Genomic DNA, 20608 nt, shown 5'->3' with positions numbered 1-20608 from the left:
CTCCAATTTCGCGACATATCTGAAGGCCTTAGACTCTGGTATCAGCCTCTTAACTCTCCTGTGTACCCTCCTCAAAGCCCAGATACCTTGATGAAGGACTCAGGCCCAAAATGTTGGTTATTTATCTTTATCTCTGATGGACGGCTGCATGACCTGCTGGGTTCCTCCAGCATTTTTGTGTTTTCACCAGATATCCTTCACACTGCTCTGACTGAGAGCCAAGTAGAGAATTTAAAGATTAGGCTTAACTTTCCTGCTTAAGAACATGATGCTGATACGACGACAAGCAGTTCAGACCCACAGATCAATCGAGAGATAAGGGGGGGTGGTTACCTTCCTCACTCTGACCCTTTGCTTTGCTGTGTAGCTTTGAGTCTGAGAGGATGGAATTTATAGGAACAGAAGCATCTCTTCTTGCTTTCTTGTTGTGACATCGCTAATTCTGAGCCTAATATAGGGCCCCAGTTTAAGTGCTCTTCTCTGAGGAAGTACGAAATATTAGCAAGTTCTTTTTGTCTTTGTATGGAAATGGAGCTGAGCACTGGCTAGAATAGCACTAGGACCAATACATTCAGGCAAGTAATTAAGAATAAAAAGGATTTCATTTTGTAAACAGACATCAGGTCTGATGTACATTTTGTGAAAATTGGATAAATGCTAATCTTAAGCTAAAGACACAATGAACGTAGCTGCAGCAAATCTCAAATAATAATGTATCTAATGATGAGCTTACATTTCAGTTTGATGTAAAATACAACCCATGTAAGATGCAGCAGGTAGCCAAAAGTAGGGAGTTAAACTAGGAATTGAGCATTTTTCCAGTCCGAATAGAGTAAAAACCCGGTGAAAGTGCTGTCTGTCTTTGTGCTGGAATAAATTCCATTGAACTCCCCGACTGCCACCTGTACCCACACCTGGTTCCCCGGGTCCAGGTGGATGAGCGCTCCACCTGACAGTGAGACGGGCTTCGGCCAGTTGGCATAGTACTGAAAAAAGGATGAAATGGTCACGTTGTTCTTCATGATATCAAACTGCAGGCTGGTTCTGAACACTGTGGCATGCACCACAAAGTAGTAGAGCCCCGGGATCTCGCAGGTGAACTTTCCTGTGGCTGGGTTGTAGTGGTGCTGGTCATTGTGCAAAACCACATCGAACTGGACTGGTTCCTCAGCCAGAGGGAAGATGTGGGTCTTGGAACGTTTTGCGCTGAATGCTGAGTTGTAGATGAGCATGCTGTCCCCTTTGACCCCCTTCTCACCTGGTTGCCCAGGCATCCCATCATTGCCCTTCTCCCCTCTCGGTCCAGGTAAGCCTGAAAAACACAAATTAGATTATTACATTCCCATTCTCTCCACCTCTGGGTCCCCATCTCTGCACCCCAACCCCAGTCCCATTTTCCCTAACACCACAGAAGAGTGCAGGAGAGTTCCAACGATAGTCGAAGTAACTCAGAATGTCCACATCTACCACAGGTGAGGAGAGGGTGTTCATTGGGTTAGGTGAATCCAAAACCCAGTACAGTACGCAGGAGGATATTCGGCCCATCATGACAATGCCTTATCTCTAAAGAGCTCCCTGCATTCCTTTGCCCCCTTCCTGTGCACATTTTCCTTTCTAAATATTCCTTTCTCTTTCAAAAGATGTTGAGAATATTTCTTGTATTGTTTTAGATTGGTTGTTTCCCAGAATTCTCCTCTAATTATATTTTACCCTTTGGCAAACCACGCCACTCCATTATCAAACTGGCATCTGTAGTTGGGGCCCCTGCAGGATCAGGAGTTCCCGGTGACTGGGGGGCATAAAGAACTTTGGGAGGCACGTGACTTCAGAGGCTGGGTGATTGTGATAGCGCATCAACTGTAATTATTTTAACTCCTGCAAAGGTTCCATTAAACAGTTCTGTTGGTTCAGCTCACAGACAATTTCTGTTATGCTTTATTCACTGCACCACTCGCTAAATTGGTGAACCCGATGGTGCAAATGACATTTTGGACCTCACTATGGATGTGCAGAACACCTTTGTGCTCGAACTTCCAGTATTTTGGACCTTGCAGCCACAGTTCTAGTTCATGCAGGCCAAAGCACAGTTCCATCTACAACAGATTACCGCTGTCACAACTAAGTACTGCTATGTCGTTGCATCGCTGGACCAAGACACCCCGGGGTGTATTGTCAATTTTTGTACCCCAACATCCAGCCAACAACAGGTATGAAGCCATCAAAGTTCTGCTCATATGTATTTTCATCCTTTCCCGACATTACAGAGCAGCACGTCTTCTCCATATGGCCAGCCTGGGTGACCTCTCTGCTTCTGAACTAATGAATGAGATGCTGGCGCTCATGGATGGACACAAGTCCTGTCTGCTTTTCAAGCAACTTTTTCTCCAGCAAATGCCAGAAGACTTTAACAACCCCCATCGCTTAGCAGCCCGTGCTGATGAGTTGTGGCATGCTAAGTAGCATGGTAGACTTTCAGTTGGGCGTATAGTGGTGCCTCGGCAAAGGGCATGAACCCTGCCCTCTCCAGATAGCAGTGCGGCGTCAGACTCGAGAGCAGTGATGCTATTACAATCAGAGATGGGGAACTGCTGCCCACTATTACATGCATCCGGGAACTGGTGAGGCCAGCAGTCGGTAGTGGCCACGAGAACAACCTCTTTTTCCTCTGGGACTGACACTTGGGCCCTCGATTCTTAGTCGACACTGAAGTGGAGGTTAGTGGTTTTCCTTCCTCTGGCCCAGACACACGTTCAGGAAAGAAGGGCCCTCCTCCCACAGCCACCAACAACAGCAGCATCCGGACACACGGGTCACGGACAATTCCACTCAATTTCGGCTTGTCGCGTTTCATCTGGTCCTTCCCATTGCTGATGTATCACAGCCATTCCTGTGAGCTGATTTTTTGCAAGCACACTCCCTTCTAGTATATCTTAAATTTCGGCACCTCGTTAAATTGAAGACTTTTGAGTTCCTTGCCTTGCACCTCGCGGCATTGCCAGCACCTCGCCTCAACTTGGTGGCACTCTTCAACAATGATTGCGCCAAAATTCTAGAGGAATTCCCCACCATTATTACTCCACTGTTCTCGATGACCCAACTGAAACATGGAGTACAGCACCACATTCCGACTCATGGTTGTCCCCTGGATGCTCAAGCGTGTAGGCTTCCTCCAGATAAATTGCAATGTACTAATGATGAATTCTGACACATGAAGGAAAAGGAGAATGGAGATCTTGTGGGGATTGTCAGAGTCTGAACGACATCACTGCGGCAGATCACTACCTGGATCCCCAATCCTTCACAGTGCTAGGATTTGCTCCAAAATTGACCAGGTGTGAGAAATACCATCAGATCCCAGTTCACCTGGATGATGTTTCTAAGACTGCCTTGATTAGCCTGTTTGGGCTATTTGAATTCCTCTGTACGACTTTCAGATTAAAAAAAAAACATGGCCAAGACATTTCAATGCCAAATGGACACAGAACCTGGATTTTGTATTCGTTTATTTGGACAACATCCTTATCACCAGCCACTTACAGCAGGAGCACCGAGCCCATCTCCGTCAGCTTTCTCAACAGCTAGATGACCACGGGTTAGTGATCAACCTAACCAAATGCCAGTTTTGCCTCACATCAATTGATTTGCTCAGCCATTGCATCAGTCAATGTGCAATTCTTCAGCTACTTTCCAAGGTTGAGGCTATTTGCAAAATTCCATGACCCTCTACCATTAAAGGCCTGCAGGAGTTTGTTTGCATTATTAACTTTTACCATCATTTCATGCCTATTGCAGGCAAAGTAATTGCAGCTGCTTTTCAAACTCTTGTCTAAACATCCCAAGGAACTGAAATGGAATGATGAGGCCAAAGGAGTGCTAATGAGAGCCCCGTGCTCATGCACCTGAGGATTGACATGCCAATGGCTCTGATGGAAGGTAAAGTCCTAGAGTAGCTCATCAACAGCACCTGGAAACCCCTAGCTTTCTTTAGCCGTCATTTGAGACCACCGGAGCAAAACTACAGTGCTTTTGACGGGGAGCTCCTTGCCCTCTACTTGGCCATACGGCATTTTCACTCCTTCCTAGAAGGCAGAGGATTCAAGGTCTACACGGATCACAAGCTGTTGACTTTCGCCTTCGCCAAGATGTCAGATCCGTGGTCAGAACGACAACAACAACTCTCCTACATTTCAGAGTTTACGACTACAATAAAAAACATCGCCGGGAAAAACAATCTCGTCACCGACACACTATCCCGCACCACCATCACTTCCTTCCATTCGCCTGCTCCTGGTATAGACTACATGGCTTTGGCAGCAGCTTAGCAGGAAGATGAAGAGATGGCCACGTATCGCACTGCCATTTCGGGATTGAAATTGAAGACATTTTTTTTGGTCCAGCAAATGCCTCCCTACTTTGTGACATATCCACTGGCCAACTGAGGCCCATTGTATCTGCTGCCTGGCGACGTCCAATGTTTGACACCATACACAGTTTGAATCACCCTTAGATTATGACGACAACAAAGCTCATGGTGGCATATTTATGTTGCACACCCTGAACAAGCAAGTCGGCACTTGGGCAAGAACATGCCAGACCTCAAAGTTCAGCATGTCACCAATGCCCCACTACAGGATTTTGCACCCATGCAGTGCAGATTTGATCATATCCACATGGATATCACCAGTCTGTTGCCTCCCTGTCCAAGGGTGCTACTCACCTCTTCACAATAGTAAACAAGTTCATGAGATGGCCAGAGGTCGATGGCCTGTCATCCCCAATCCAATGGCTTAGTGGAACATTTTCACCATCATATGAAAACATGTCTTGTCTTAAGGGATCGGATTGGATAGATGAACTAATGAACTGCCTTGGGTACTTTTAGGTATCCGTACCACACCAAAGGAAGATCTAGCTATGTCCTCCACAGAATTAGTTTACGGACCTCCCCAATGGTCCCAGTGCATTTCATTCCAGCAGCACGTGGGCAGCAGGAATCTCCCACTTCAGTACTCATGCTTAAGGGAGAAGGAGGTTACACTGGCACCTATCTCGGCTACCCAGCAAGGATCTATGACTTCGTACATTCCGCCTGAACTCAAGGACTGCCTCTATGTATTCCTGTGCAGGAATGCGCACAGGACACCGTTGCAACAGCCACATGAAGGTCCTTTCAAGGTGGTACGGAATGATGGTTCCACATTTGTTATAGACATTGGCAGCAGGCAAGAAACATGTTTTGTAGATTGCCTTAAGCCGGCACATCTTGACCTAGATCAGCCAGTACGGGTGGCATGTCCTGGCACAGGGGGCATCCGCTAGCCCATTCTCGCCATACAGATGATACTGAGGTGTCACCTCCAAACTCTTTTGGCGGGCAGCAACCTCCTTTGAAGAAGACCGCAGAGCCCACCTCACTGACAAAAGGCAAAGGAGGAAAAACCCAACACCCAACCCCAACCAACCAATTTTCCCCTGCAGCCGCTGCAACCGTGTCTGCCTGTCCCGCATCGGACTTGTCAGCCACAAACGAGCCTGCAGCTGACGTGGACTTTTACCCCCTCCATAAATCTTCGTCCGCGAAGCCAAGCCAAAGACCTCCAAACTCTGGTTCGGGGTGGGGGGGGGTGGGGTTATGTGGCGAACCGTGCCACTTCAATATCAAACCAGTGCCCTTAGTTGCAGCCCCCGCAGGATCAGGAATTCGCGGTGGCTGGGGGGCACAAAGAACTCTGAGAGGTGTGCGACTTCAGATTGTGATTGTGCATCAACTGTAATTATTTAAACTCCTGCAAAGATTCATTAAACAGTTCTGTTGTGCTTTATTCACTGCACCACTTGCTACATTCCTTTATTTGAATGGTATTTCTTTGCTTCAGTGAAAAGTACCTTTTACCTCATAGTGCAAGGTATTCCACCTCTAATAATATGCATCGAGTCCACCTGGGCTTTATCTATGACTTTGGCTTCTTCTCTGCAGCCAGCCAACACCTGGTTTCGACTTTTGCCATCTTATGAACATGGGCGCTGCACTGATAATCCTTAGTCACAAATGAAGCCTAATTGTTGGTCTACTTTCACACTCGGCACTCTCCCGCTAAATCTCATGTTATTTATTGAACCGTTGATCATCATCAGAGAAAAGCTGGTGGGAGGTGGATTAGGTTCAGGTGACTATGTCTTGGTGCAATGGTGGGGGTGGGTGGAATTGAAGAGAAAATAAGATGTAAAGGTAATTGTCAAACATATTTAGATGAAGGTTGTGTCCAAAGGAATATCATTCCGACAACCTTGTCCATAAAGGATCAAAGGAAAAAAAATCAGATAACTCATAGTAATGAACTTAGGATCCATAGTTGAAAACTTTAATTTGGACTGTTATACCTTCTATTGAAACAGAGATAGATTTTGTCTTATATTTCCCCTGAAAAGATTCTGCTATGAGAACATTAAATCTATTGGGTTTACCAAGATCATTTAACACTGGCCACCATGGGAGACAAATGTCCTTTTTCTCAAGTGCATGAATGCTGGAGGATAAGAATTAATTGGATTAGTTTGATCCTATAACTTGAAGCAATGGGTTGGTTGAATTAGCTATGCCTGAACTTGGCCTTTTACTATGTTCATCAAATTGAAAACACAACTCCTTTTAAATGCTCAGTAACTAAATATACCCATTAAGGAAGCATGGTGCTGTACGGAGAAGGTTTGATGGGATTGTGTTCCTGCTCTGGGTTGAACTGATAACAGTTTTCTTCCGTGCTCGCAGGCTCATGGTAGAAAGGCGCTCATGTGTGGTTAGTGGACATGGCCTGGAACTGGTTGTAGTGGTGATACAACTTGCAGTCAAATAGCATGAAGATGAATAATGAAGAATCGATAGTTCCTGTTTAACTAGAAAGGTGGAATGAAATGTCGGTTATGATGCTTTATTGGAAATGGGAATGATAACGTCTGGATACCCATATTCCTTTAGGAGATCTGCACTTCAATCTGGGGATCTGGTACAGTCACTCCCTTCACTCTACCACCAGAGGCCGGTGCCTGGAGCTTTGGAATTCTTCCCTAAATCTCTCTATCTTTCTCACCTCTGTAAAGATGCCCTTTAAAATTGCCTCCTAGGCTAGACACTTGGTCACCTATTCTAATTACACTTTGAGGATGTGATAGTACAGATTCTATCACCAATTTGTATATGTACATATGTACAGATGGTAGTGTAGGATGACTGTGATTGGCTGAGAGTGTAGCCACACCTACTGGCAGGTCTTAAAGGATCGCTCCTAGCCAGACCAGGTCATTCTGGACTTGTGATTTGCTCCAGACTTTTAGTTAATAAAAGCCTTGATTTGGATCAACAAGTCTTTGGTTCTTTCGACGCGCATTACAGAGGATCCAAGCACAATCTGCTGGAGGAACTCAGCAGGTCAAACAGCATCAGTGGGAGAATAAGAATGATTGATGTTTTGAGCCAAGACACTTTGATCACCCCTGCTCTAAACTATAGCCCCCCAGGCCAACTGCAGCCCATTGTTAGAACATAGTCTCTAACAATAAATTGCATTGTATGTACTTTGCACTTCTTAGTTTCAACACCAGATGTCACTGCTATTTTGAACAACTACTAGTCTAGACCAACCATTAAAATGTTACCCATCGATTTTAAAAAAAACATTTACCTCAGTTGATTAAACATGGTGGAATCGAAAAGAAGGAAAATAGCAAGGGAGTGCTAAAAATTTCAGATATGGTGACAAAATGAATACTTTTTCACAGAAGTCAGGGGAAGTGTGTATGTTTGATTTGCAAGGAATTTGTTAACTTTAATAGCCTATCTACAGATTTGCACATTGCATTATAATCATTAAGGTGGACATTATTCACTGAGAGTTGTGGAGGAATAATGTTGGATCTGTGGTGATACTCCACTAGCCTACTGCAGGGGGTGATCTCTGTACCTGCAGAAAGATAACCGGAGGACAGACCACACCTGGCCAGCTGTAAACAAGCTGACCTGAATAGACCTAACTCCACCTGGTCGCCTGTCAATCAACCTCCCGGGATATAATCCTGAGCCAGCCCCTCCCGAGCCAGTTCCTGAGGAATCACCAGTACAGATAACACTGTAGCAGAGACTTTTAACTGAATAAAGCCTGTTGTACAGTCTTCCTCGAGTTTTGTATCTGCTTACTGCTGCAACAGTGCATCACATGATCTTTTCTCCCATTCTTATTTTGCACTAGTTTTTGAATGAGAGAGTTAAAAGCTTTACTGTATTCATTTAAATTTAAGAGCAGCAGTTACAGAAATGCCTACTGTAATATGCAAGCATATCAATAAACTACTGTCATGTCAATAGTTAAACTGTTTAGTAATGTGGTATAATTATTTTGATAGAAAATGAATTTGACGGCACAGGGGTTTTCTGATCTACAAGTTGTTTTTTCTTGCAGTGCTAAATATTGTTTGGCCCATGACTGTATGTGGCTCACAACCAAAAACATTTGGCCACCCCTGCTTGTATTTATTTAATTATTTACTTTCATTCAGCATGGTAACAGGCCATTTTGGCCCACAAATTTACCCCTAATTAACCTTAGAGGATGGCCATGTCAAATTTGGCTTTGTATTGTTGTTGCAATGTGCCTTGGGACATATTTGCGTGATTTAGGGCACCAGCACACAAGTGAAAGGTATTGTTGTTGAAACATTAATAAGCCTTTTCTTGGACGGACTAGCTTATTGTGATGTTCCACCAAACCTTGTTCCAGAATTTAGGACCTGGTAATTGTCATTGCCTGGACATGGTTCAAGTGGTCACTGAAACATGGAAATGGACAGGCAGCTATCAATGCTGGAGCCTGTGACAGGATAAGGCAGAGGCTTCAACAGAAGAGAGGAAGAAACTATTTTCAAATGCTTAATGTCTGCTTGGCTCTGTAAACCAAAGAAATATACAAATTACAGTGTCCAAAATCTGCAGCATCATACCAAAATCTTTGGGAATATTTGATCAGTGTAAAAAGTAAATCAGTTCCAGAGATATTTTCCAACTTCCTTTAGAAAAGAAAATTCCAAAGTTACAGTAAACATTTGTGCCAAGCCTCAGACACTTCTTCCGACCTCGTTTTAAACTTTTCTTCTTAATTAAGAACAGAAGTAAGCGACCAAACCCTGATCAAAAGTGAGGAGATGGATACAAGAACTTTTATTTGCAGAAGCAAGCAGGGTGCTTGTGTTTTGATGTGGTGATGCAACTTTGTTAATGTGTTGGGACATATTGGCAAAATGTGTCCATTTCCAGCATGTGGCCTTAGATGGAAGCTTTGAGATTTCACTGAGTGAAATTAACTAATATAGTATTCAGGAAATGTCCTGTCAGCTGTAAGCAAATGATTGGAACCACAGACCTGAGGCAAGCAGTCCGGTTGGCTGGATGTTACACCTTACTTTGCCTTTATTCTGGGAGGAAAACATTTTCTGTGATTGAATCCTCCAATCAGATTTCCATTGTACCAAAATGGTTTACAAAGTAACAAAAATGACATACAACGTAACAAAGGTAAATTGTCCCTTTACATTTTGAAAATCAAAAAGCTGCAGATGCTGGACATCTGAAACAAATAACAAAAATGTAAGAATCATTGAGTGGGCCAGGCAGCACCCGGGGAAAGAAACCCAGAGTTAACTTTTCAGCTCAAAGACCCTTTGTCAACATCTGCCCTTGACCTGACTGCCCACATCCTCCTCCATTGACTAACCAACCATTGTTGCTTATCTGGTTGGGATTGCATCATGATTCATTAAATATTCACTCTACTAGTGTTTTGCTGAGTTATTTCTGGTATTCTTTATCCATATGTGACATCTCACCAACACCATCTGAAAACACTACTTCCATGTGTACACTGAATCCATCCAGTATACCTCTCTCATCATTCTGTGGTATCTATATCCAAATTAGTACTGAATAAACAGAAGTTTCTCATAACTAAATATACTGGACAACAATTTTTTAAAACGGTTTGCTTCCTCAAAAATAATTGTGGATCATGATAGACAATTTCAAGCTGAACACAAAGATACTTTCAGATTTACTGCATCACGCAAGAAGATGGAGAAGCAGTAAATTAACTTTTATTGCATTTAGCATGTTTAATCGCATATTGATTCTGACGCATTTCATTAATTCAACTGACCTAAAAATGTTTTGCCGCTGATTTTTGTTTGTACTTAGCGTCTGATGCCTCTTGTGTCAGTATCCAATAGTCAGTCAGCATTGATGGATTTGAGTTCCCTGATATCGCCTTTCCATGGTTGCAAAGTCCTGGTGAAACCTTTCACCATGTTCATCACTGACTGCACCATCATCAGCAGGGAAGAAGTCCAAGTTGGAATGGAGAAAATGATTTTGAGAAATGCAGAAAATGAGAACATCCGTCTCAAATATTGAAATCCATAACCTTGCTTGTTCATTGCTTTCACAAAACCTTGAAGACAGAAATTTACATTCCTCGTGACTGCAAACCCCATCCTTGTGGTCTTGAACCAAATAGTATGCTTTTGCTTTTGATTAAACCCAAGTCTCTGACCGGGTCATTTAATTCTGGATATGTTATCAGATGAAGATAACCAGGCATAAAAGGTTCAACATCTGAATCAATGTTGTTTTCCACATCTAGTTTGTACATTATGGCATCTTCATCTGCCTCGTCTGGCAAAATGTCATCATGCCACACTGGTCTCATGGATGAAGTCAGATTGGGCTATTCAATAGATTTCTTAATTTTAGCAGAGAAACCATATATATCAGTCAGACAGAAGTAACAATCTGTCATGTGATCCTTCTGTTCTCACCATATCATTTGGCCTGCAAATGGCATTGACTTCTGAGTACCTCAGAGCCAAGTTCTCAGGGTGACTGCACATATTGAACAGAAATGTGAGGAGCCCAGGGTTTATCTTGGTCACTAATTTTACACCGAAGTAGAACTCGTAGGGTTTCTTATTAAGTGTAGTTAATATGCTGCGTCTTTGAGCCTGGTGTACATTCAGAGCCAGCTCTTCAACGCTTGACGTCCTGCTTTGCGGAAACTGCCAAAATGTTTGGCCTGGAAGTCAGCCTGAAGAAAACTGAGGTCCTCCATCAGCCAGCTCCCCACCATGACTACCAGCCCCCCCCACATCTTCATCGGGCACACAAAACTCAAAACGGTCAACCAGTTTACCTATCTCGGCTGCACCATTTCATCAGATGCAAGGATCGACAATGAGATAGACAACAGACTCGCCAAGGCAAATAGCGCCTTTGGAAGACTACACAAAAGAGTCTGGAAAAACAACCAACTGAAAAACCTCACAAAGATAAGCGTATACAGAGCCGTTGTCATACCCACACTCCTGTTCGGCTCCGAATCATGGGTCCTCTACCGGCATCACCTACGGCTCCTAGAACGTTTCCACCAGCGTTGTCTCCGCTCCATCCTCAACATCCATTGGAGCGCTTTCATCCCTAACGTCGAAGTACTCAAGATGGCAGAGGTCGACAGCATCGAGTCCACGCTGCTGAAGATCCAGCTGCGCTGGGTGGGTCACATCTCCAGAATGGAGGACCATCGCCTTCCCAAGATCGTGTTATATGGCGAGCTCTCCACTGGCCACCGTGACAGAGGTGCACCAAAGAAAAGGTACAAGGACTGCCTAAAGAAATCTCTTGGTGCCTGCCACATTGACCACCGCCAGTGGGCTGATAACGCCTCAAACCGTGCATCTTGGCGCCTCACAGTTTGGCGGGCAGCAACCTCCTTTGAAGAAGACCGCAGAGCCCACCTCACTGACAAAAGGCAAAGGAGGAAAAACCCAACACCCAACTCCAACCAACCAATTTTCCCCTGCAGCTGCTGCAACCGTGTCTGCCTGTCCCGCATCGGACTTGTCAGCCACAAACGAGCCTGCAGCTGACGTGGACTTTTACCCCCTCCATAAATCTTCGTCCGCGAAGCCAAGCCAAAGAAAGAAGACACTCACCACAAATGTGACAGCAGGTATCGCAGTTGTTGCAACATTGATGAAATATTTTGGCTGTAATGAATCTTCCTGGACAATAAATCCTTTTGTTAAGTCTACTCACTATGCTATTGCCTGAATAACATGTGTATCAACGTGCATTCAATCTATGATCAATGTAATGCACAGCATCTGTATATGTGAGCTGCTTTTATAGCCTATCTTCATCTATCCTGACTAAGCATGCCCTGGCCTAAGATAACATTGGCATAGCACCTACACTAAATGCACATCCAGACATACTTGGACTGACCAAAACAGCTTGCTTTGTGGGTAATATAAGAATAAAATATGACAGAAAATCACAAAAATAAGTTGTAGCTAAAAAATGGTACATGATAGGAAATAAATTTAAGGTTATTTTTGTGATCAGCAGCCCAAAATCCATAAGATACACCCATAAGTGTTCAGGAAGCAACATCTTCATTGTCCAGTGATTGAAGCCATGATCTTGGTTCCTACTGCAAAATCAGTCCCCAACCGCAGACTGCACCTCTCTCCTCGGCAACTGTGTGAACCTGAACCAGACCATCAGAATCCTCGGTGTCATGTTTGATCTCAAGCATACGTCTATGTCATTACTAAGTATACCTAACACCACCTCTGTACCATCACTCACCTTCCCCTTTGTTTCAGCTCAGAACCATTGATACGTTCTTTATGCCTTTAACTTTTTGAGTAGACTTATCTTCTCTTCATTCCATCTTCTGTAAAGTTGGTTTATCAAAACCTCTGCTGACCTCCACCTCACTCATCAAGTCCTGCACATGCAATTTAAATGATTTAAACAACCTTTAGATTTTCTAATGTTCATCCTTTGTTCTCAATTGTTAAGGAATTCTGGTGATGAAGGGTAAACCACAAAGCTCATTTCTGAACATAAGAATAACCTTGACAACCCACTCTTTGGACGTTTGTGAATTTGGCCCTTATTTGCTGCTCTGAAGCTGGTGATGGTGACTCTGAGGCATCTCAATGGCACACAATTCAGTTATGGGAAACATGAAATCATGTTAGGAAAGTCTTTATCCAAAGAAAATCCAGCCAATCTGAACCTTGTTTCTGAATTCCAATTTGGGTATTGTTTGTAATATTAAAAAAAGATGTAAAATTAGCGACCATTCCTTGTTACTGAGCCTTACCTGGTTTCCCCATTTCACCTTTCTCTCCTGGTACTCCAGGCGCTCCATCCCTCCCGTTTCTCCCATCCCGCCCTGCTATCCCTGGATATCCATTCCGACCTGGAGTTCCTGGAATTCCTGGTTGACCAGGACAAAATCCAGAAGGTACGTTGCCTGCACTGTTAGGTAGGCCACTTGCCAGCAAGCAGAACAAAAGGGACATGGTAAGAGGAGTCATTCTGAGTCTTGTGAAGAATGTCAGACCCTGTAGAGATAAAAGGAACCAGTTAGACCTTGGCAGGTGAACTGTTTGGGCAGTGTCAGGAAGCATGTCAACACCCTGAAAAGGATGCATTGCAGTTTTAGAATAATTGAGCTGAACAGCGCAATAAAACAGTCCATTCACCCCACCATGTCCATGACTACCTTTATGCCCACCTGCCTTAATCCCATTTGCCTGCTTTGTATCCTGCTATGCATTGCCTTTATAAGTCTGTGTTTAGAACATAAGAAATAGGACCAGGAGTAGGCCATCCAGCCCATCGAACCTGCTCAGGTAGGTGGTAGCCTTTTCCCCATATCCTTTAATTCCTTTTTATGTAAAAATCTATCTAGCTGAATATGTTTAATGAAGTAGCTTCAACTGTTTCCCTGGGTAGAGAATTCCACAGATTCACTACTCCCTGGGAAAAACAGTTTTTCCTTATCTCCATCTTAAATCTACTCCCCTGAATCTTGAGGCTGTGTCCCCTAGTCTGGTCTCATCTACCAGTGAAAATAATTTTCCTGCCTCTATCTCATCTATCCCTTTCATAATTTTATATGTTTTTATAGGATCTCCTCTCATTCTTCTGAATTAGAGTGAGTATAATCCCAAGTGATTTAGTCTCTCCTCGTAGGTCAACCCCCTCACCTCCGGGATCAACCTGGTGAACCTTCTCTAGGCTGCCTCCAAGGGCAGTCTCCTCAAGTATGGAGACCTGAACTGCACCCAGTACTCCAGGTGCGGCCTCACCAGTACCGTGTATAGTTGCAGCATGAATTCCATTCATCCAGCAATGAAGGCCAACGTTCCATTTGTCTTCTTAATAACCTGCTGTACCTGCAATCCATCTTTTTGTGATTCATGCACAAACACATCCAGGTCCTCTGCACGACAGCATGCTGCAGTTTTTCACCATTTAAATAATAATCTGCTCTTCTATTTTTCCCACCAAAGTGGATGACCTCGCATTTACTAACATTGTACTCCATCTGCCAGACCTTTGCCGACTCATCTAACTTATCTATATCTTTCTGCAGCCTTTCCACATCCTCTCTACAATTTGCATTTCCACTCAATTTAGTTTCCCCTCAAATCACTTTTAAAGTTTATTTTTCTCACCAGAATCCTATACCCTCATGTTTCTGTTACCTCTGCCATGGGAAAATGATGTCTATCTTTCCCAACTGTTATTTTATATTGCTCTACCAGGTCAGCTCTTAGCCTCCCTTTCTCCAGGGAAAACAAGCGGAGCCTAGTCAAATTTTCCCCATAGCAATTCCTCAACACTCTCTCCACACAACAACATAATTTCGGTGGCAACCACAGCTACATACAATATTCCTAGTGTTTTGTAAAGTTGCAACGTAATTCCCCAGCCTTTATTTTCTACACCTTGACCTGTCAAGCCATGTCTTGTTCCAACAACCCTTCATTCTGTACGGCTGGGATTGTTCTTCCTAACAGAATACCCCAAGCAGGTAAAGGAAAAATTTAACAGAGCTGTCAAAATCGTTAAGGATTTTAAGAATAAATTGAAACATTTTGATTGCTCTGGTAGGAGGGTCAGTAACAAAGAACACATCCAACAAAAGAAGCAAAGGGATTATGAAATGAAATATTTTTAGCTGTTATTATTGCTCATGAATGGTCTGAAAGATTAATGAAGGACATTCAACTGTTACATTCAAAAGAAAAACAAATAAATATTTAAGAATTACAATGGTTAGGTCTTTAAAGAAACTTCATAGGACTAAACTGGGAGAATAGTCTCTGTGCTGTGTGATATTGTCTCTATTTTACTTTTTTTTAGACATGTTGCATAAACTTACATCTTCACCTCTCCATTTTCTCTGAAGAATTGTGGGATATCAGGGACACAGCTTTAGAATGATCCCACTTTGCCCAACAACCTGACAATCTCAGTCATCTTTACCCTGCCCACTTATTCATCTCCTTGCCTGTTAACACAGAAACATAGAAGATAGGAGCAGGAGTAGGTCATTCGACCCTTCGAGCCTGCTCCGCCATTCAACGAGATCATGGCTGGTCTTAAAGTTCAGTACCCCGTCCCCGCCTTCTGATGACTTGTCCTCAACAACATTGTCTCGGTCTTCAGCTCCCTCCTCCAACTCACAATGATCTGGCTCCAATCCATTCCCCCTCCCTGTCCCCCCTCTCTCTCCATTGGGTCTGTGGTTATGGTCTCTGATCTCAGCCTCAGAAAGAAGCAGCAGGTCGCTCCTCTTTGGCTGAGCAAGGGCACAACTCCTGTTAGGGCCTCCATAATAATACAAGGCCGTCCTGGTGCCCTGCAATCTGCATTTGTCAGCACACTCTGCTCTCAGGGAACAGGATGGGTGGGGTGAGGAGGGGCAGTTGGAATTCTAGAGAGAGAAAGTAAGGATACTGTTAACCTTGTGTAAACTAAATGGTAAGCATCTTTGTTTTTCCTAAAGGATGCCAATCGGATTGTGTGGGGAACGGGTCGAGAATCTTGACCAAGAGTAAGTGGTGGGTTAGGAGTCCTCCACTAAATAGGGTGAACTCAGCCACCGGAGGAAAAGTGATGGCTCTTTAATTATGGAAGTGCAGATTTGGCTCAGATTTTCTCTCATCATTTCCCGGTTGTTTTTTTGAAATGTTTTGATCAAAGCAATCTCAATTCTGTTGCTATAAACTTAAACTGACCACAAAACAAATATTGAAACTCCTGCTACCAAAACTGAAGATTTACAAGAGCTGGTAAACAATTTTAAGCATCCCTTTGTAAACACATGCATTGAGATATAACGCCCCTTAAAAAGGTTATTCCAAAAGTGATATCCCAGTCAGCATTTTCTTTGCTTCAGAAATGAATGCATTAAAGTAATTTTAATGATGCCAACTCCAAGTCTGCAAACTATTAAGTGAAACAAGAGTTCATGTTTTAAAACTTTTCATTCTTTCAATTATTGCAAAACAAAATAAGATGGGAGTCCATGTAAGCAAAAGTTAAAACCCTTTAGGCTGCACTCTGATTTCTGTATATCCACCAAAATTTGTTTTTTACTCAACACACAGCCAACATTTGGAACACAATCCTTTAACAGCTGGAGCTTGTACAGGAAGTGCTCATGTTGTTAAGAGTTAAAGTTTCATTCCCCTAATCCCATGAAAATCAAAGATTTGCCCTTTAAAGAAAAACACAAGATAACTCACCATAACCATGCACGATTTTACTTCAGTGAGAAGTGTGAGCATAGTGAGCAGGTAAACTGCTTGATGGTTGCTTGATACCCACAGCCGGCGTCACAATGGTTCTTAGCAGTCTGAAAGCCAACTGGTCAGACTGCTCCACCACTCGGCACTCTTCAAACGGAATGAGAAAACTCTCTTGCTCATAAGCTCTGACTTCAGGAAATGGTTGATGCACTCAGAGGCAGTGCCAAGAACAGCAGGTCAAGAAAAGACAGAGGCTGGGAACAGACTGAGCAAAGGGTGGTGTTACATTTAAAATCAAATGAATAAAAAAAAACTTATTCTCAAAGACACACTTCCTAATCAAACATTTCTTGAGGATAATGAGTGTTAACTAAAACAAATAATCAAAGTTGTTATACAAATTCTAAATCCACTGCTCTCCATGTATTCAATTTTTGGAGTAGAGCTGACAACATATTCCAAGTGGACATAATAACATAACAGTCCAACATAGGGGAAGTGCTGCATTGAAAGAAGTGTCATCTTTGAAATAATATAAAAATCAGTATCCAGGGCTCCCTCAGCCAGGATTCTGCAAGATGATTAATATCTTTTGAAGAATCACCCAATCCTGGAGTCAAGATTTATCAATTAACCAACACATGGAAGATGGACTCATAATCAATTTATTGTGCACGTGGTGTTTCAGAGGAATGTGACAAGACCCTACATAAGTACAACACAAACACCATGTATTGGAAACAACAGATCAAGCAGCATCTATGAAAATCAGATTGATCTTTTAACTTATGTTTCAAGAATCCATCTATAGATTCTTGATTTTCATCAATGTACTTCGGAAATTATTTCATTTTACTTACAAAAACTACTATCTAAAGTAAATGAACCCAACTAATAAAACATTTATTTCTGTACCTAGATTGAATCAGCAATCTGAATCTATAAATGACTGTACTGGTCTCCCTCACTTAAAAATACTCACTTCTGACATCTCCCCTAAACTTTCCGCCACTCACCTTAAAATACATAATGAAAGCCAAATTATCAGTCTTCAAGTGGATTAACCAACTTTGTGAATTGATGCATTTTGGAAGATCAAAATTGAAGGCAGAGTACATGTTAACTATTAACTATTCTTGTAGGATAGTTAACTGGAAGAACAGAAGGACTTTGAGGTCCAAATCCATAGATGTCTCAAGATTCCCACACCGATTGATAGGATAGATTGATAAGATCGTTAAGATAGGCCCGCTGGACTTCATTGGTCGGGGGACTGAGTTCAGGAGTCACGAGGTGATGTTGCAGCTCTATAAATCTCTGGTGAGACCACATTTAGAATGTTGTATTTAGCTCTGGTCACCTCATCACAGGAAGGATGTGGGCTCAATGGAGAAGGTTGAGAGGTGACTTAATAGAGGTCTACAAGATTATGAGAAGCATAGATAAGGTAGGCTGCCAGCACCTTTATTCCCAGGGTAGAAGTAGCAAACATCAGAGGACATCTGTATAAAGTGAAGGGAGGAAAGTTTAGGGAAGACAAGATGGGTAAGTGCATTGACACAGAGAGTTGTGGGTGCCTGGAATCCATTGTCAGGGTTGGTGGTGGAGGCTGGAAATAATAGGAGCATTTAAGAAACTCTTAGGCACATGGATGAAAGAAAAATAGAGGGTGTTATGTCTCAAACCAACAACACAGAAGATGCAATTCAAAAGGGTTAATTTATTAATGACTATTGACACAATTAATCCCACTATAAGTATCTATAGCAAATATACAGATATGATATCTTTATAAACAGTGTGTATGTGGAAAAACCCAGACAATTACAGTCTGTGCCCAATACTCAAAAAGGAAAAATCCCCCCCCCAAAAAATCCCAGGTCAGTCAGTCAAGTAGGTTAGTCCAAAAAAAACAACCCGCAGAATTCAATCTCTAAGTTCAATCTCCAAGTTCAGTTCTTTAACTGATAACAAAGGACATTATATTGAATGTTGGGAGAGAGAAATTATTGATGTTGTGGTGCTGCAGTAAACTTTCGAATCCTCTCTTAGGAGGCATGTGCATTTCACACAGCTCTCCAGCTGCCCTCTGCTTCACAGCTGGATTCTTCCTTTGTTCTTGAAAGTTCCAAGCCATTGGTGAGTCAGCACGCAGCTGGACCACAGGTTACACAGAGTTGTGCAGAAATCCATCCTTTATAATGACAGTCCACCATCCAAAAGGCCAGGCCATAAAGGGTTATGAGGTAGGGAGGGTTTAGGGTTTTATTTTGGTAGGTATATGTTGGTCGGCACAACATCGGGTGCTGAAGGCTCTATACTGTGCTGTAATGTTCTATGGAGGCTTCACATCAAACCCAGACCTCCCTTTTCTGTTTGTCTTAGTGCTCTAGATGAGGCTATGTATTCATCTGCTGAATGGCAACTTTTGGGAGACTACTTTGTACTCCACGCAAGTTGAAATCATTCAATATAAGGGAAGTTGCTAGCCAAGGAGTTGTGTTCGCAGACTGGATTATCTATATTTTTTTTCTATCAGATAGTTTTGATAATACAAAATGCTTAGATAGTCTGTACTGTCTTGGCAAAGGAGGAATAAAACTTCACCTGGCAGGAACCTTAAAAGATTTCCAAGTTCTTTACATTACCAAAGAGATGCATAGTTAGCATTCAATAAACATGTTCACATGGTCTCCTAAATGCTGGTATTATTGAATGGCAATTAAAACAATAATCTGGATTGAAGGTGGATCTAAGCATGGATTGGATTTGGGTGTTCCATTTCCATCTACAGTTTCATGCATTCATTGAGGTCATCAGAATCTGGAAAAAGGTTACAGTTGAAAGGCCACATTATGCCCAAGGTCTCAAGTGAATGCTGGCATTGTTTCTCAGCGGACAGGCAGACAGATTGGCAGGGTGGTACAACACCACCATCCCCTGTGCATTTGGGCACAGTGATGCTGCAAGTCAGCAGGCGAAGATTCTCGTAGCAAGCCAAGCTGGTCAGGAGCTGTTCATATGAAAGATAGGGTTGTTAGTGTTGTGCCATACAAATGCTGGAACAAACCAGATCATTAACACCGAGATCTTGCCAGCTTGGTTCTGTTATAAGCCCAGAGGACCCCAAAACCCAACAGCAATAGAAATTCACCAAGACAAATGGTTACTTAAACAAAGGTTGCTTTTAATGATCTTTAAACATGAAAACAGCATCAAACTTTAACTTATTACTATTTAATTTAATTTAACCTAACTTAACCCCCTTCTAATTCTAACCGCATGTGTATGTAATGTGTGTATAAGCTCAGAAAAGTTCTTTAATTCACAGTTCAATTTCACTTCTCACTCCTTCAAATTCACTGGTCGCAGGCAATTCTTATACTATGCACAGAATTTAACATTTATGAATTTTACCAGGCTTTGGTGCTTGAAAGGTAAATGGTTACTGCTCAGGAAAGTTCTTGTTGGTTTTCAGAAAGAGATTTGTTGCTCGTTGGACACCCACAACTGATTCCTTCTGATCAGCCACATCAGTGTCTTGCCGAAGAAACCTGCCCCATCAAGGTTTTCCAGATGATGACCTCTTTCTTTTAGGTCACCACAGAGTTCCTTTTTTGTTTCCCTTATTTTAAGTGAAACATTATGCAGCCAGTCCTCTTCTCTTGTATGGACCACAAGGGCTTTGACCAGACTGAACTAAGAACTCACAACCCATCTTCAAAATGTTTTTTTTTCCATAAGTTTGCCAGCTTGTCCTGTTCCAGTCCCAGTTGCTGCTGCTGACTGTAGAACTGAATTCTCTCTCTCTCTCTCTCAGAGAAAACCACATGACGCTCTTAGAACAGCCAAATGCACTCAGACAGACTGTGGCTCCAGCTCATCTGTTGCTTTCCAAAACAATAATCCATTACTCCACAGGCATGTCCAATTAACCCCTACTTTTGAAGTCCTT

The 20608-nt window shown here is 42.7% G+C and overlaps 2 protein-coding genes across 2 annotated transcripts in view; both read right to left on the bottom strand.

Annotated features, from left to right (window-relative positions):
- Positions 1-583: 583 nt before the first annotated feature.
- c1qtnf5 (C1q and TNF related 5) lies at positions 584-16832 on the bottom strand. Its single transcript, XM_069894662.1, has 3 exons — positions 16651-16832; positions 13209-13452; positions 584-1312 (listed from the first exon to the last, which is right to left on the bottom strand). The coding sequence occupies exons 1-3, from the start codon at positions 16690-16692 to the stop codon at positions 795-797; spliced, it is 804 nt and encodes a 267-aa protein (XP_069750763.1). The 5' UTR covers positions 16693-16832; the 3' UTR covers positions 584-794.
- A 1558-nt stretch (positions 16833-18390) lies between these two features.
- Positions 18391-20608, bottom strand: part of mfrp (membrane frizzled-related protein) — a 42913-nt gene continuing 40695 nt past the window's right edge. The window contains exon 13 of the mRNA XM_069894663.1: positions 18391-19666. Coding sequence (XP_069750764.1) covers positions 19442-19666 — 225 coding nt within the window. The 3' untranslated portion in view covers positions 18391-19441. The remainder of the gene's footprint in view (positions 19667-20608) is intronic.

The sequence above is a fragment of the Narcine bancroftii genome, chromosome 8 (genome assembly GCF_036971445.1).
Source record: "Narcine bancroftii isolate sNarBan1 chromosome 8, sNarBan1.hap1, whole genome shotgun sequence".
Lineage (NCBI taxonomy): Eukaryota > Metazoa > Chordata > Chondrichthyes > Torpediniformes > Narcinidae > Narcine > Narcine bancroftii.
Note: the sequence above shows the minus strand (reverse complement) of the source record. Positions and strands in the feature narration are given on the sequence as shown.

Bases quoted from the DNA above. Each gene is read 5' to 3' on its own strand.
- c1qtnf5 (XM_069894662.1), bottom strand. From the start codon at position 16,692: ATGCTCACACTTCTCACTGAAGTAAAATCGTGCATGGTTATG. The intron at 13,453-16,650 runs GTGAGTTATCTT...TTATCTCTACAG, and splicing joins TAAAATCGTGCATGGTTATG to GGTCTGACATTCTTCACAAG. The intron at 1,313-13,208 runs GTAAGGCTCAGT...TGTGTTTTTCAG, and splicing joins AGGTGAAATGGGGAAACCAG to GCTTACCTGGACCGAGAGGG.